General features: G+C 51.8%; 1 protein-coding gene across 7 annotated transcripts in view; it reads right to left on the bottom strand.

Annotated features, from left to right (window-relative positions):
• Positions 1-14879, bottom strand: part of Kif21b (kinesin family member 21B) — a 43850-nt gene that overhangs the window by 15260 nt on the left and 13711 nt on the right. For 4 of the 7 annotated variants that reach the window (XM_021184303.3, XM_021184430.3, XM_085841433.1 and 1 more), the window contains exons 3-19: positions 14631-14813; positions 12399-12548; positions 12178-12312; positions 11669-11839; positions 11301-11416; positions 10582-10777; positions 8664-8853; positions 7871-7934; positions 7555-7773; positions 7129-7210; positions 6658-6775; positions 5661-5852; positions 3637-3836; positions 2347-2454; positions 1573-1641; positions 447-679; positions 138-285 (exon numbers count right to left, since the gene is read on the bottom strand). In XM_021184303.3, the coding sequence (XP_021039962.1) occupies positions 138-285; positions 447-679; positions 1573-1641; positions 2347-2454; positions 3637-3836; positions 5661-5852; positions 6658-6775; positions 7129-7210; positions 7555-7773; positions 7871-7934; positions 8664-8853; positions 10582-10777; positions 11301-11416; positions 11669-11839; positions 12178-12312; positions 12399-12548; positions 14631-14813 (2574 nt within the window). Of the gene's footprint in view, positions 1-137; positions 286-446; positions 680-1572; positions 1642-2346; positions 2455-3636; positions 3837-5660; positions 5853-6657; positions 6776-7128; positions 7214-7554; positions 7774-7870; positions 7935-8663; positions 8854-10581; positions 10778-11300; positions 11417-11668; positions 11840-12177; positions 12313-12398; positions 12549-14630; positions 14814-14879 lie in introns of all 7 variants that reach the window. The other 3 variants (XM_085841439.1, XM_085841432.1, XM_029478313.2) reach the window with 1 other exon arrangement.

Genomic DNA, 14879 nt, shown 5'->3' with positions numbered 1-14879 from the left:
CGCCCACCTGTCTGGGGTTGTCCAGAGGTCAGAAGAGGCATGGGGGCAGAGGGTGGGGGATGGGAAGGAGTGAGGAGCCAGAGAAGTGACGGGACATGCGGAGCATGGGATGGGAGAGATGGGGAGGTAGATCCCACCTTTATGAGACGCTCCATATCAGCCTCCAGGTTGACGATGGTCATTCTCTGCATGACAATGTCAATGATCCTCCGTTCCAGGGACTGCCACTTGAGTCTCGCAGCCTTACTGAAGCTTTGGCTGGCTCCCTTCTTTTGGAACTTTTTCCTGGGAGGCAGAGGCAAAGGGGCTTTGTCTGAATGCTCGGAACCTCTCTCTGCAGTTCTCCTGAGGCCCCTCCCCAGAGCTGGAAGCAGACAGCCCAGGCACCGACCTTCCCACTTCCTCCCCCTGGTCCTGCCTGCCCACAGGGCACTCAGACTCCTCACCTGGCTGGGCGGCTGCCATTGACAGTGGCGGTAGGGTGGTCTCCCAGGAAGTGGTTGATTTTTCTGTTCCACTGACGCACTATGCTGGAGACAGAGCGGGCTCCCGACTCAGCTTCAGACGAGGTGGTGCTGGCAGACACCTCAGCCCCAGAATCCATATTGGGGGGCTTCAATCCTACACGCCCAGCCACTCGCTCAGACATGGGCTTTGCCAGGCGCCTCAGTGCAGAAACCTGGGGACAGTGGAGACAAGAAGAGGGGAACCCAGTGGGCGAGGAGGCCTGGAGGGACAGGAAGCCTGGAATGAGGTATTGGGGAGAATAGAGGCAGCTCTGTACAGGCCTAGCTTAGGGCTATAAAGAGACAAGATGTCTGTGTTGTAAAATAAACAAAATCATGTCTGTCTGTCTGTCTGTCTGTCTGTCTTTTACCGGTATGTGTGCATGTGCATCCAGATGTGCGTGTACATGTGTTCCCAAGGGTGTGTGGTTTCCCTTATGTCTCTCAATGACCCGAAGGCTCGTCCATTAGCTAGACTGGCTGGCCAGCAAGCTCTGGGAGCCACCTGTCTTTTTTTGTTTTGTTGTTTTTTGTTTTTTGTTTTTGTTTTTGGAGACAGGGTTTCTCTGTATAGCCCTGGCTGTCCTGGAACTCACTTTGTAGACCAGGCTGGCCTCAAACTCAGAAATCCGCCTGCCTCTGCCTCCCGAGTGCTGAGATTAAAGGTGTGTGCCACCATGACCGGCTGGGAGCCACCTGTCTTGACCATGCCCCAGTTGTTAATGTAGGTATTGGGGGGTTCAAACACAGGCCGTCATGCTTATGTGGTAAGTAATTTGCTGACCGGGCCGTCTCTCTAGCCCTTTTCACTCTTTTGTAAATGACCAGCTAGGCGCTCAGGAAGGGATGTGGATTCTGCCCTCTAGGCACAGCTGACTGGTTCAGAAGCCATATCTCACAGGGTGCTAGAAGTTGGCAAGGCTGTGCTCACTGAATGAAGAAAGCTCCAGTCCACAAGTAGCATGGGGTTCCCCCCCCCCACACACACACACACACTTCAGAGGAGAGCAAGCATCAGAACCAGGGCTAGTCCTGTACAACCAGGCTGCCTGTTGACAGCACTCACCTCCTGGGTTTTCCTCCTCAGAACTATTTCCTGCTGGCGCTTCTGAGATTCCAGGGCCCGTATCTGAAACTGAAAGAAAAGGGTTGGGTCACCTTCAGCCACCAACAGCAATCTTTTTTTGAGAGGTGGGGTGAAATTTGAGACCGGTTTTCTCTGTGTAGCCTTGGCTGTCCTGGAACTCACTCACTCTGTAGATGAGGCTGGCCTTGAACTCAGAGATCCGCCTGCCTCTGCCTCTGCCTCTCAAGTGCTGGGAGTAAAGGTGTGTACAACTACTTTCTGTCCAGACAGGAATTGGGACAGGGTAGGCAGCTCTGTAGCCAAAGGCTCAAGATTTTCTTGTGTGGGGTCATTCTCACACAGCCAAACTGTAGATAAAATGGTACTCAGATGCACGCTTCTACCAGGGGTGGCCATGAGGAATTCCTGCCCACAAGGACAATTCTCTTGGTCTTATCTCCTATCATGAACATGAATCTGAACTAGAGGCCCAGTCCTCCTGTTTCTTCCAGGCCTGGAGCTCCACGTGTTTGATCTTTGCTGGTGACTTTGGGCAAATTCTTGCCCTTCTCTGAGCTCAAATTATCACCTTGGACATGTAGGGGTTGGGACAGAAGCCAACAGTGGCTCTGCCTTTCTGATGGGCTATACTCTGCTCCAAGTGTGGCTCTTGTCACTTGGAACAGTAGGAACTGGAGGGGGGGATTGCGAGGGGGGGAGGGGAGAGGGTAATCGGTAGGGAGGGGTGGCTGAAAGCTCCCAGAGGCCTCTCACCTCCTGCCTCCGTTGCTCCTTCTTGAGCTGAGCAATCTCCCGGTTCCTCTTGGTCTCCACCAGTCGCCGCCGCTGCTGCTCCTCACGCATTTGCTTCATGAGGGCTACCTGGGGTGGCAGAGGTAACAGAGGTGAGGCAGGGCTGGGCAGGAATGGCCCATGTGCCCCAGTCAGTAGCTGGTAGTGGGGGCACTAGCCAGGGATGGTCTTCTAGGCAGCACTGACTGGGGGTCTGAAACATAAGGTTTCCTTCCCACTCATCCTCAGGGACTAAGATCTATGGGTATTTGAATCCCAGTGACATTTACTGTCAATGGCTTCGTGTCTACAGGACAGAAGCACTGAAGTCAAAAGTGAACATCGGATTCTTTGGGGCCATGCTGGGCTGATCTCAGCAAGGTAGAGATTCAGCAGATAAAGGCTCTGGACCTGCTTAGGGACAGAGCCCGCCCAGGCACAGCTCCATTTCCTCTAAACTGGATAACTGCCTTTCCTGTGCACACTGGTCAGCAGGAGTCAGGACAGCAGCGAAGACACAGTTACTAACAGGTCCTAAGTCCCCAAGGGGATACTGCCTTTGCCAAGCTTTGTTAGGGGGTCTGGACCCAGAGCTTAGACCAGGGCTGTGGAGAACTGAAAGACAACAGAAGCTAAGAACCAGGGCAGAAAGATCCAAGGGTGATAAAGGATATTCACAGGCAAGGATCTGTGAGCCCTAGGCAGAAGCTGAAACCACACCAATACCAGAAGCTCAAGACCTCAGCTGCCAACATCAATAGAGCAGGTCCTACAGACTGTGCCCTGTGGGCTGTGTCAAGGTAGAAAAGGGAGCCCAGAGCCACCAAGGACACGCACCAGCTGGGAACATCAAGGGCAGAATTTGCATCCCAATACTACATCTTGGTAGCAGGAACTTTCTTCCCTGAGCCGCCAGTCTCCACAAACACAATGGGAGCTGGCCATGGTGCCCATTATGGTGCCTATTATTACTATGACTAGAGGCAAGGCTTGTACCAAATGAGGCTTCAGGCTTCCTTGTGCAGACAGGAGGCAATTGTAGTACAGCTTCCCAACACAGGGGGCAGCAATGAGCAGGGTGCCTGCAATGAACCCAGTACTGGGATGAGGTTGCTAGGAGGCTGTGTGTGGCTGGGGCAGGATTGGGTCACATGATGCTGTGTGTTTAGTGGACAATCCTCACTTAAGAGCAGTGATGATACTCAATGTGGAATATGGATTCGACAACACGGTATAGGTCCCTAGGCCCCACTCTTCATACCGTCTGCCTACCTTGGCCTTCTTCATCTCAGCTACCTCCGCTTGTAGCTTCTTCAGCTCCCTTTCATAGCGAGACTGGTTCTTGAGTAGCCTGGCGTGTTCTTTTTGAGCAGCCTGTAACTTCTGCAGGTCCCGGTTCATCTCCCGCAGTCTCTTCTCATAATCTGCCTTTATCTTGTTGGCTTTCTCCTCCGTGTAGCACTCCATAGTGCCTGAGGACAGTGGAAAACAGGGTCAGAGGCACGGGTTCCCACTAAATATGGGCTCACTGGGGGAGACGGGCGCTGGGGTCTGATTTTACAGTTGACCCCTCCCCTGAGCCTGCTTCTTCATTTGAACAATAAGGTCGTGGGTTCAGCAGCTGCCCTAACTTTCCTGCTCTGACATTCAGTGTAGTATTTTCAGACTGAGGCTTCGGTCCCTGGAAAGGCGGTGCCAGCAGGAAGTGGAGCAGTAACAAGAGCCGCTGTGGTGTGATTACAGCAGGAATAAGCTGGCTCCTCACCCAGACTCTCCCACCTGAACTGGGAACAGACATCGAAGCCTGAGCAGATCCAAGACCAACCCAACTTACTCCATCTCAGAAAACATCACCACCTCCTGCCTGAGGCACACATCCTGAGATGGCTCCCTTATCCCCTAGGCCTCCTGAGCCTTGAGCTCAGCCTCTAAGATACCTGAGCCCAACCACATCTTAGCACCGGTCCAATCGACCCCCTAAGCTTCCACTTTAATCCTCTGACACAACTGTAAAAATGATGTTTTTAAAATGCTTTTAAGTGTCTTGTGTTCTCTCTCTCTCTCTCTCTCTCTCTCTCTCTCTCTCTCTCTCTCTCCCTCCCCCTCCTTACTTGCTGCCAAGCCCGCTGATCTCAATTCTCCGAGGCAAGGTGACATATTACAATGACATACATGGCCTGTTCTCCGACTAGTCTAGACTACCATTCTAGGGACATAGCTGCCTTGGGGCCTTCACAGCTTCTGTTCCCTCTATCTGGAATGTTCTTTCCATTGCTAGTTCTGCTCTTTTGATGCACCAAGAAAGAGCCTGATGTATTTACTCTTTCAGCCTTACTCCAAGATCACTCACCTTCTCTGTGTACCCTTCCATGCCCTGCCCAGCCCACCCCATTGGTAACCTCCCTGTCCCCTCTCCTTGCCATATATATATATATATATGTATATATATATATATATATATATATATATATATATATATATAAAGATACTTAGGAGTGCCATCCCCGATAGCAATTCTGCTTTATACTGCCACCTGCACCAGAGTGTGCACTCTGGGAGAGGGACTTTACACACTAAGACAATTCTAGTCCCTAGAATAACACCTGCTCTATAGCACCCGTTCAGCCAACATTTGCTTAATAGAGTGGATGAGGAGATGAACCACTGGCTCAGAGGGCTGCAGGGCAGTAGAAAAAGACAGTTTGGGAAGTCTTATAAACTGAATATAGTAAGTAGGGGTTCGGGAGGTATCTTAGCACAGGCCTAGGGAGATAAAGGATTAGAGATTTAACATATAAGATGCTAGGCATAGTGGCACCTGTCTGTGCTGTCTATGGTTCTACCACCAAGGAGGCTGAGGCAGAAAAATTGCTACAAGTTCAAGGCCAGCCTGGGCTACATGGCAAGACTCTGTCTCAAAAAAGGAGTGGCCGAGCTGTCAGGGTGGCTCAGCACATAAAGGCACTTGCTGCCAAGCCTGATGACCAAAGTTCAATCCCCAGGACCCAGACAGTGGAAGGAGAAAACAGAATTCCTCTGTAGGTTGTCCTTTGGCCTCCACGTGTCTGCTACGTCACATTAGCGTCTGCACACACGCACACACACATACACATGCATGCACATGCCCCAAAGGTAATTTTAAAACAAAAGTAGCAGAGAAGCTGGGTGAGACACAAGAACTTTTTAACTACGGGCCAAAGGTCACGGTGCTTCGCTCAGAGGTCCCTGTGCACCATGGGGGGATGTCTTTTGACAAGACAGGGGGTCGGGGAGGAGGTGCATGGCTCTGGCCTCACTGAGGTTCTGCAGCACGCGGTCACGCTCCAGCTGCGTGTCCCGGATCTTGTTCTGCAGCAGAATTAGCTTCTCCTCGTACTGGTGCTTGAGCGTCTGCAGCCGCCGCTGGCTGTTCTCCAGCTCGTCGATCAGTTTCTGCTTGATCTCGATCTCACACGTCAGGTCCGCCAGGTCGGCCTGGAAGTTCACTTCTGCCAAATCAGACAGAGCCAGACTCAGCCCCAGGCCAGGGGCAAGGGCAAGGGAGAAGTCTAGACAGTTTGAGTGTGGTGGGTGGGCATCCTTTGGTCAGCAGTGACCAATCAGTGACCAGGAAGGGAGGCGGAATACTGCCGGGTGAGGGGAGAGGCAATACATTTAATGAGCAGCCTCAGAAACACACAGCTGGGCTCAGGAGCTTGAAGGGAGGCTAATGCCCTTCCTACCGTGATGGGCTCATAGGCCTATGCCACCATGACTGATGACATGGGACTGTTTGGGTGGGGGGAGGGTAAAGTGGCCCAGAGCACCCTGTGGGTGAAAGATGACAGACAACAGGACAGAGCTGAAGGACAGATATCTCCACATTGAAGGAGGGGTTCTTGATGTCAGCCAAAGCCATTCAAATGCCCTGTCTCTGAATCCATCAGTGGGCTAGGGATCTCTCTGAGCATGCTCGATGTTGATCCAGGGGAGCCTAATACCTTTGCCCAAGGTAGTAGTGAGCACTGGATTCTTCAAGCCTTCTGAAGGGTCAGCCTAAACACAGCGGTGGGCACAGAAGGAGAGCTAATGCCCCCCACCCATTATTTGTCTTTACTATTGCTTTTCTTGGTTTCTCATTTAGAAGTCTGAGCCCTGTCTAGACAAGCAGTTTCTAAGCACTCCGGCAGGCCTGACTCCACCCAGGTCCATCTGAATTTCTTCTTGGGAAGCCCAGGTCTGATCAACAGTCCCACAGTTGGGGGACTGACCGCAAACAACTCTTCTCTCCAGCCCCAGCCCCAGCCCACGCACCCTTTTCTTCAGGGTCGGAGTCTGAGTCTACCAGGCTCTCTTCGCTGCCCGAGTCTTCATCCTCATCCTCACGCCCTTCCTCCTCCTCACAGCCACTTTCATCTCGCTCTTCCTCCTCCTAGGCACAAAGTACCATCAGCCAGCTGCACCGGCCTGGTGAGACGGGAGCCCCGAGGCAGAGGCTGGGAGAGGCACAAGACCTCAGGGTGGGAGCTAGCCATACCCTCCTCTGGGAGACCATCCACTCCTGATAGCCTGGGCACTGCCCTTGTGGAGGATGCTCAGGCTAGCATCATCCATTTGGGATGAGGCAAAGGCCCAAGGGATGGAGATCACCATGGCAACAAGTCAGCATTACCGAGAAACTCAAGGATCAACTAAAGGCAACTCCCTGCCCCACCCCCAATAACACTGACGAAGTCTCTACCCCAACTCGGACATGAGCCCGTGGAAGGCCAGGGTGGTCCTCACCTCCTCAGCCTCGTTCTCATCTGTCTCCTCACTGTTTTCTGCCTGGAGTTTTGCCCTCTTCTTGAACGCTTCTTTCTCTGGGCTGCTTTGGAAGGAAAATTGAAGCTAGATTAGGGACCAATACCATTCTCTAGCAGGAGCTTTGTAGAGAATGGCTCTTCTCCAGCATCCACCCCCTCCACTGCTCTATCCCCTGAAATTGACCTTGATGGAGATAGACACAAAAAAAGGCTGGAGAAGGTATCTTTCCTCCAAATTGAGTACATGCTTGAGAAATTTCCAAAGCATTACTAGTGATGCCCTAGGAGTGGAGTAGGAGTGGTCCTGCCATACATGGGGTAGGGAGCCGTCTTCCTGGATGGTGTTGGGGAGGGGTTCACCTTCAAATGTTCTGGCTGTCAGGGGAGGTGGTAAAATTCCACTCACCTCTTCCTCCGCTGCCTGACCTCCTTCTTTTTCAGCCGCTCGAGGTCTTGCTTAGCCTTGCGGATCACTTCAGAAGCATCTTCCATGGAGGTGGCGGGGCTGCCCCCAAAGGCTGGACCTGCTGGAGATGCTCCCAGGGAGTAGGGATTCCGAGCGGAAGCCCTGGAGAGGCTTCTGCGGAGGGACTCATTCATAGCCTCACTCTCCAGGAGCTTTGTTCTGTGTGGACAGATTGGGAGGGTGAGGCCAGGTGAGTTGCGTAAAATCGGCCTGGTTAAGTCCATCCAGTCTGCTCCTACTGGACAGGCTTACTCACCGCAGCTCCTCAATCTCCCGGATGTAGTTCTGGATCAGAGCACCAATGGCCTCATTGCCATCACCTGGATGGAGAAGACAGACAGGTACAATAGAGGAAGCGGGTGATAACAGAAAGGACTGGGGCTGTTGTTCTAAGACTTGCACAAGTCTCCAGTGTGCTAGTTTACCCAGGCGTCTCCATAAGGGAATCTACATGAAGGGAATGCTTGAACATGATCAGAGTTGTATCCAAGCACTGTTGGATAATGGCATGACATTGGAAACAATCTACACAGCCATCAGTAGAGGCTGTTCAATAAATTATTCACCATCACAGATGGACCGTCATGCAGTCATTTAAAAATTAAGTGGCTTTGGATATGAAGATTTATAAGACATGCTGCTAAACGAAAAAAAGGAAGTCATAAAATAGAAAGTATGAGCTCATATAGAGAAAATGCAATGCATATTCACACACGTACACATGCTATATCTGAATGCATTTATACTCAAAACAAATGTACCGAGAACGCGTGGGAAAACACACTCAGCAGCTCAGGAAGGGTTCTTCTGGAAGCAGAGAGGATGTGGGTGGAGAGTCTGCTGAGGGGATTTTCATCCTTAGCTTAATGTACTGTGTGCCTCTTACATGTTTAAGAGGAAGGCTGTGCATGTGTCATGTTAAATTGCTGGAGAAATGCGTAAATGAAATGATCTGTGCATTGGCTGGTTGCTATAGCCTGCTTGATACCGAGGGTGGGGGTTGGGGGGTACGTTGTTGCTCTGAGCTAGTCTGCCGTACCCCGACTCACCAGCCTTGGCCAGAAGCAGGTTGGCCTCCTGGCTCATGAGTTGTGTGACCCGGTTGTTGATGGCATCAATGGCTTCCTGCATGGCCTTCACTCGGAGCCGCAGCGCCCCATTCTCCTTCTGTAGCATGGCGTTCTCCCGGAACAGGTCGCTGTAGCCCTCTGTACCGTCCTCCCCAATCACTCGCTTGCCCTGGGATGGAGACAGGCAGGGGGCAGTCAGGTGCTGAATCCCATGGGAGGATGCATGACAATCCTCTTCCAATCACCTCAGCCTTCCCCAGGACAGGGTGGGACTCTGGTCTTTATCTCCAGCTTTCCTAATGGAGTTCCTATCTCCTAAGGCCCCAAAGCCTTACATAGCAATGAATATGGGGGCTCACTGAGGGCTCACTGGGAGCTCATGCCTTATAATATCAGTGTCTGAAGTTTGAGGCATGAAGATCACAAATTCAGGACCAGCCTGGGCAAAATGAGTTCCAGGCAAACCTGGGCTACATAATAAGTTTCCTCCTAAAAGCAACACCAAACCGACCAACCAAATAGTTCTCTCTCTGACAACAAAATCTCCAAATGCTTGACTTATCCAGTTTCAGTCACTTTCAGTATCCTGGAACGCTAGTCCAAGTGACAAAACCCTATGGGGCCAGCCAATTGGCATCCATGGGTGAGTCAGCCTGGGTATAAGACAACAAGGAGTGGTGGGGACTGCAGTGGAGAAATAGTGTAATAGACGCAGCCACTCTTTTGATATCTCTGCTCTCTCATGTTTTACTGTCTACCTTACAGCTGAAGCAGTGACCGTGTATCAGGTCACCAAGACATTGATTGGGCTTACAGAGTTGTCCATTGTATTGACACCAAGTTAAATGTTACAAACTGATGAATTTCACCTTTTGAAATCCTCCCTCTATTCTTTTGCGCACAGATGTTACTCTACTCCCTGCTTAGTCGAAGAAGAGAGACTTATTACTATAAGGGTAAAATTCGGTGCAGAATTGCCACCACCTATTTCCTTCCTTGATCCTAACGATCTGTGCTCTGAGTTACCAGAGTTCGGCGGCGGCCCTTGACCGCTTACCAACAGGCTACGACTGTAAACGTACAGCTTGTTTGTGTGTGAATTGTGAGATTTCTTCATCTAATAAATCATGACGCTGCTACTCACTCCAGCCAACTTAGTGCCAGTTGCTAGCAGAGACAAATTTTCCACAGATGTTGAGACTTCCTGACTTTCCGATGAATTGTCAAGTACAAACCCACCCATCTGTGTGCCGGATTCAGACCAGGTGCGACCAGTGGGTGACGTCAGCCTCGGATATTAGAATTAGATATGCCCCTCAAAGCGCCCGTTTTCCTCCTTTCTGCCGTTTTCTTTATTGTTTGCTTTCTACCCAGAATGCCTGCTGGCCTCCTTCTGCTGATATCTCATTTGTCTTTCAAAATCCACATGCACACCCCTTCCATAAAGCCCCGCCCCACACACCACACCGCAAGTAGGCTAACTCCTCTGCCCCTGTAGCACACTGGGCAACACCTGTGTCCCCTGTGTCACTGACTCCTCCACAGTGGGGCAGTCTCATCTATTCCAATGCAATACACTCTGTGGACAACAAAAAGCACCTGGGAGGCATTTTCCCTTGACCAAACACCCATGCTACATAGCCAGGGTGTTCAAATTCTTACACGGTGTATTCTAAGCCTAGAAAGCTCAGCCTGCACTGGTTTTGCCATAAAACCCAGTACTGGGACCCACATCTGATGCACAGCGAAGCCTAGCAGACATGAGGATGGATGGGTGCTGCAAAGTTGGGAGGACTGCTCAGAATCTGGTTGTGGGATGCTACAGGGCAAGGTGTGGAGCAGGGCATCGGCCCCTCATGGGCAGCGTTCCTAAGGTAAGGAGTAAGGGGATGCTTACCGCTTTGTACTCCATCAACTCCATCTGCAGGCGTGCGATCTCAGCCCGCAGCGCGCTGATCTGCTGGCTGGTCTTGTCCTGGTTCACCACCACTTTGTTTTTGATGTTGCGGGCCCGGTTGGCATATTTGAGAGTGTTAAGTGTCTCCATGAAGTCCCGATCCGAGGGGCTCACACAGGCGATCATGATGGTCTGGCTAAGAGTGGAACCAGGTTTGGTGAAGACAAAGGACAAAGCCAGACCCAGGAGCACTGCTCCACAGCTGAGGTTCTATTTCACCCAGACCCTCCTTCCCCGCAATTTAACACTTAAAGGACCTAGAACCTGGGATGTAGGACCCTGGGACACCTGGCTAAGATCTTCCATAGCAAGAGAAGAAAACCCTTGAAAACAGTTAACAAGCGCTGATGCCTAATGACAGAATCCTCTGCTTGGAGACGAAAGTGTGCCATGGCCTCTCTGTTGACCTGGTACTTACCATTATTTCCTGACTCATTGGACTATATGGCTGCCTTTAAGTATTGTCTCCCACTTCTGTGAAACAATGAAACTGAGTCTACCTAGCCACGAGTCACTGAACCAACCCCTCCCAGTCCCTGCCTCCAAGTCTGCAGCCTAGGCTGAGAAGGTCGCCTTTCCCTGGGAGTCAGGATCTCAGCCTATGTCAGTGGTCTGCATCCAGGAACTTCCCCACCTCCCTGGACTCGGTCATCAAATACCTGTTGCCTCCAAGAGAGTCCTGGAGCAGCCGAGTGAGCTTGGAGTCCCTGTAAGGCACGTGCACGACCTTCTTGCTCTGGTCCCCCAAGGCACTGATCACATTGCCCAAGGCCAGCTGTGGGAGAAAGAGCCAGAGCTGAAGAGTCACACAAGGAAGGCAGCAAGCACCACACTCAGGCTCCTGGGTCGGTTCAAAGACTGGTCTGATAAACTGAGGGCTAAGGGAGGAGGAGCTAACAGGGTCCTATGGGTGTTCCAGTCAGCAGCTAGAAACCCAAAGAGAATGACTGAGCAGCCATTGAAGCCTATGGCCTGTCTTAGTCTGTGCCATCTGGCTCTTGGGGCTGGTGATTTTCAGTGTGCCTACCAGACCACAGTTGATGGAGATGCCCTCTTTGGCCCGTTCGCCGGTGGCCCCTGTCCGCTTCAGCCGCTCTGAGCCAGCCAAGTCCACAAAGTGAAACTTAGCAGTGAGTGTCTCGTACTCTGTGCCTGTGGGGGCGGCTCCATCCGGAAGCCCAGTCACCGTCTCATTCACCTGCAGCAGAAGGTGACATCCGGCTCACTCAGACCCTACCTCCTGATCCTCTGCTAGCCTTCCGCCCCACAGTACTACCATCCATGAGAGTGAGGGTAGCTTACACAGCAGCAACTGTCATGGGTGCTCAGTGCCTGAGAGCAGACACTGCTGGGACACACTAACATTACTCTGTCTCACTCCATTGCACAGATGAGACGAGAGGCTGGAGAGAAATAAAAACTGAGAGATAGAGGCAAGCCCCACCTCTGGAGTTCTAGCCTAGGCCCACGTTTGTTTGTCCTGTCCCTGAGACATCCCTAGATCATGTAGCTCCTGGGCCCTCAAGAGCACCTCACCAGGTCAGGCTGGGCACACACGCGCATCTGGCACAGGTGGATGGTGAAGATGGCATGGGATCGGGAGCTCTGTACATTCATCTGGGTGCTGGCTGTGGTGCGTGACAGGGCGCCCTGCTTCAGGCACTGGATCAGCTGGGGACAGACGCAGAGGAGAGGACTCAGGCCCCACGTGCTGTAGGACTCTGGCCTTTAAAGATGCCCATGAATGAGATGCTCACCTCCTCCTGGGAGTTGATCAGGCGAGAAGTGACACCTGTGGTGTAGATGCCACCGTTGGCATCCTCGTGGATCTTGATGTTGGACCTACGGTGTCGGGCATCGGGGTCACGGGTGCTGTCAAATAGGTCAAGGATCTCTTCATTGTAGAGCTGTGATGGGGAGCAAAGCATGGCTGGGTCATATGGTACATGCTCGAGCCCCAAGAGCATCTCAATTTGCTAAAGCAGAAACAAGCTCTGCAATCTAACTTGCTGAACCCTGGTCCTCCAAGCAGGGCTATCTGGAGGCTGCAGATGCACATGGTGCCCTACTCTCCGGAGGAAGAGCATCCAGCGGCTCTCAGCTCCAAGGGGAGGCTGAGGACAAGGATGAAGGATGCAGGTCCTAGGTGTTAATGAATGGGGAAACCACAGCCTGGATTGAAAGGATCTCATCGTTATTGCCAGGCTGGCAGAGATGGCATGAGGCTGTGATTCCAGATGAAGGAAGGCAAAGCTTGAAGAGACTAAGAAGACACTGCCCTGAGCGCTGAAGCTCTGAGCGCCATGGTGCCTGACATAGAACTTGATGGCAACTTCAGATGGGGGACGAATGGCTGTGTGCCTTGCCGGATGCCTAGGAGCAGAGTGCAAGACCGGGCATTGTGGCCCAGCCTTCTGGAAGACCATTGTGCCAGCCCATTTCTGTTGGTGTCTGCTGAGGCAATTCCTGGGATCAGAAGATTGGAACTGTGGGAAATTCAACTGCAGAAAGGCTATGATGTCAAAAGCCAGGGGAAAAGGTGTGGTGTGGTGGAGTGGGGTGTGGTGGGGTGGGGTGTGGTGGGGTGGGATGGGAGAGGGCAGCAGCCAAGACCTATGGAGACAGAGAGAGGGCACTGCAGCCCTCAGACATCCAAGGCTTTGATGGCCTTAAGGGGACAAAAATACCCCACAGGAAGGGGAAGAGGAAACAGAAGGAAGAGATGGAGGAGACAGAGTTTCATGGTGTCTGTGTGTCTTGTATTGGTGTAGACACACTGCATCAGTTAACCCCTTGTGGTGCACTCTTTGGCCTGGACTTGCCAGCATGGAAGTTCTCCATGGCAACAGAATGGCAAAGGGAAGAAAACAGCGACAAGCTCAATGATATATAGACAGCAAGAACCACACATATTCACGTACACACACACACACACACACATATATATATACACATGCACTCACAAACACTCATATACACACATGCATACTCATGCACACTTATACAATAATATATGTACACACTTATGTGCATATATACACAGATGTAACCCAAAGGACTAAAATACAGGTCCTTTATAGGGAAAGCAGCAGCTATGGGTGCACAGGAAAGATACTGGAACAGTATACAGGGACAAGCCTCAGCCCTGTCCATCCCTCTGAGGGTCAACAAGATCCAGGAAAAGCATCAGGGTTGGAAGGTAAGAGAGTAGGATGGCTCCAAACCCATTAAACACAGCAGAGCAGGGCTCCTTGGTAGAGAAAACTAGATGCTAGGAATCAGAACTACATGACCACATGTTTCAGAGGAGCCTGGCCAGGTTCCTGTGAGAAATACTAAGGTGGCTCGCCTTTCTATAGCCTTCTCCCAAGAAGACCATCTCCAGGACAGAGCCTGTATTTACAGAACTGCTGACTTTCCAGCACAGCCCAAATGTTAGAGCCCAGAGATCCTCTCTTGTACTCCCCAAAGCTCATGGTTGCCTAGTTCAGGCTGATACCTCCCGAAGCAGGCAGACCAGAGATGAAGGAAACTCCTGCTGTACTAAGAGGCCAGGACGCGTCTCAGCTCAAAAGATACAGATAGGTACTTAGGGGGCAGAGGAAGGGCCTCATGAGGGCCAGAGACAGAAGCTGGGTTCTCGCCATGTGCCAGGGTCAGGCTTCCATGCCAGATTTACTAGTCCCTAAGGAAGGAGAGGGGTATCAAGCCCACTTTGCAGATGAAGTTCAGAGTGGCGACGTGACCAGGCCAGGGCCAGAATCAGCCAAGGTCTGAGATCTTAGGCCCCATTGGACCCAGGAAACATTTCAGCTACCAAGTGTTTCTGTAGCCCTAGCTTAGACACTCTCAGAAACAGGGCACTCATCTCCTATAGATAACTCCAGGGTTCCCTAGGCTTATTTCTCTATACTGGTGGGAAGCATCAGCTTCCATGGTCTTAGGTTCCAACACATCTCCCACCTGACCACCCTCCAAGACCACAGTACCTCCAGGAATTGAGCACTGACTTTGAACTCAGGCCCAGTCACACCCTGCTCCTGTGCCCGCCGCTTGCGTTCGTCGATGCCCCTGAAGAGATGTGCAATGGCCCTTGGGATGATGCCCTGCTCCTCTTCTGATGTCACTGTGTCAAAGCCGGTGCCCATAGTATATGTCTTCCCGGCCCCTGTCTGCATGGGCAAAGACAGAGTACAGGTGGTAACTGGTCCCCTCTGGGGAATCAGAAGCCTTGGCGT

This window comes from Mus caroli, unplaced genomic scaffold (assembly GCF_978045245.1).
Source record: "Mus caroli unplaced genomic scaffold, Mus_caroli_1 scaffold_1, whole genome shotgun sequence".
Classification (NCBI taxonomy): domain Eukaryota; kingdom Metazoa; phylum Chordata; class Mammalia; order Rodentia; family Muridae; genus Mus; species Mus caroli.
This window is presented reverse-complemented; position numbering and strand designations above follow the sequence as displayed.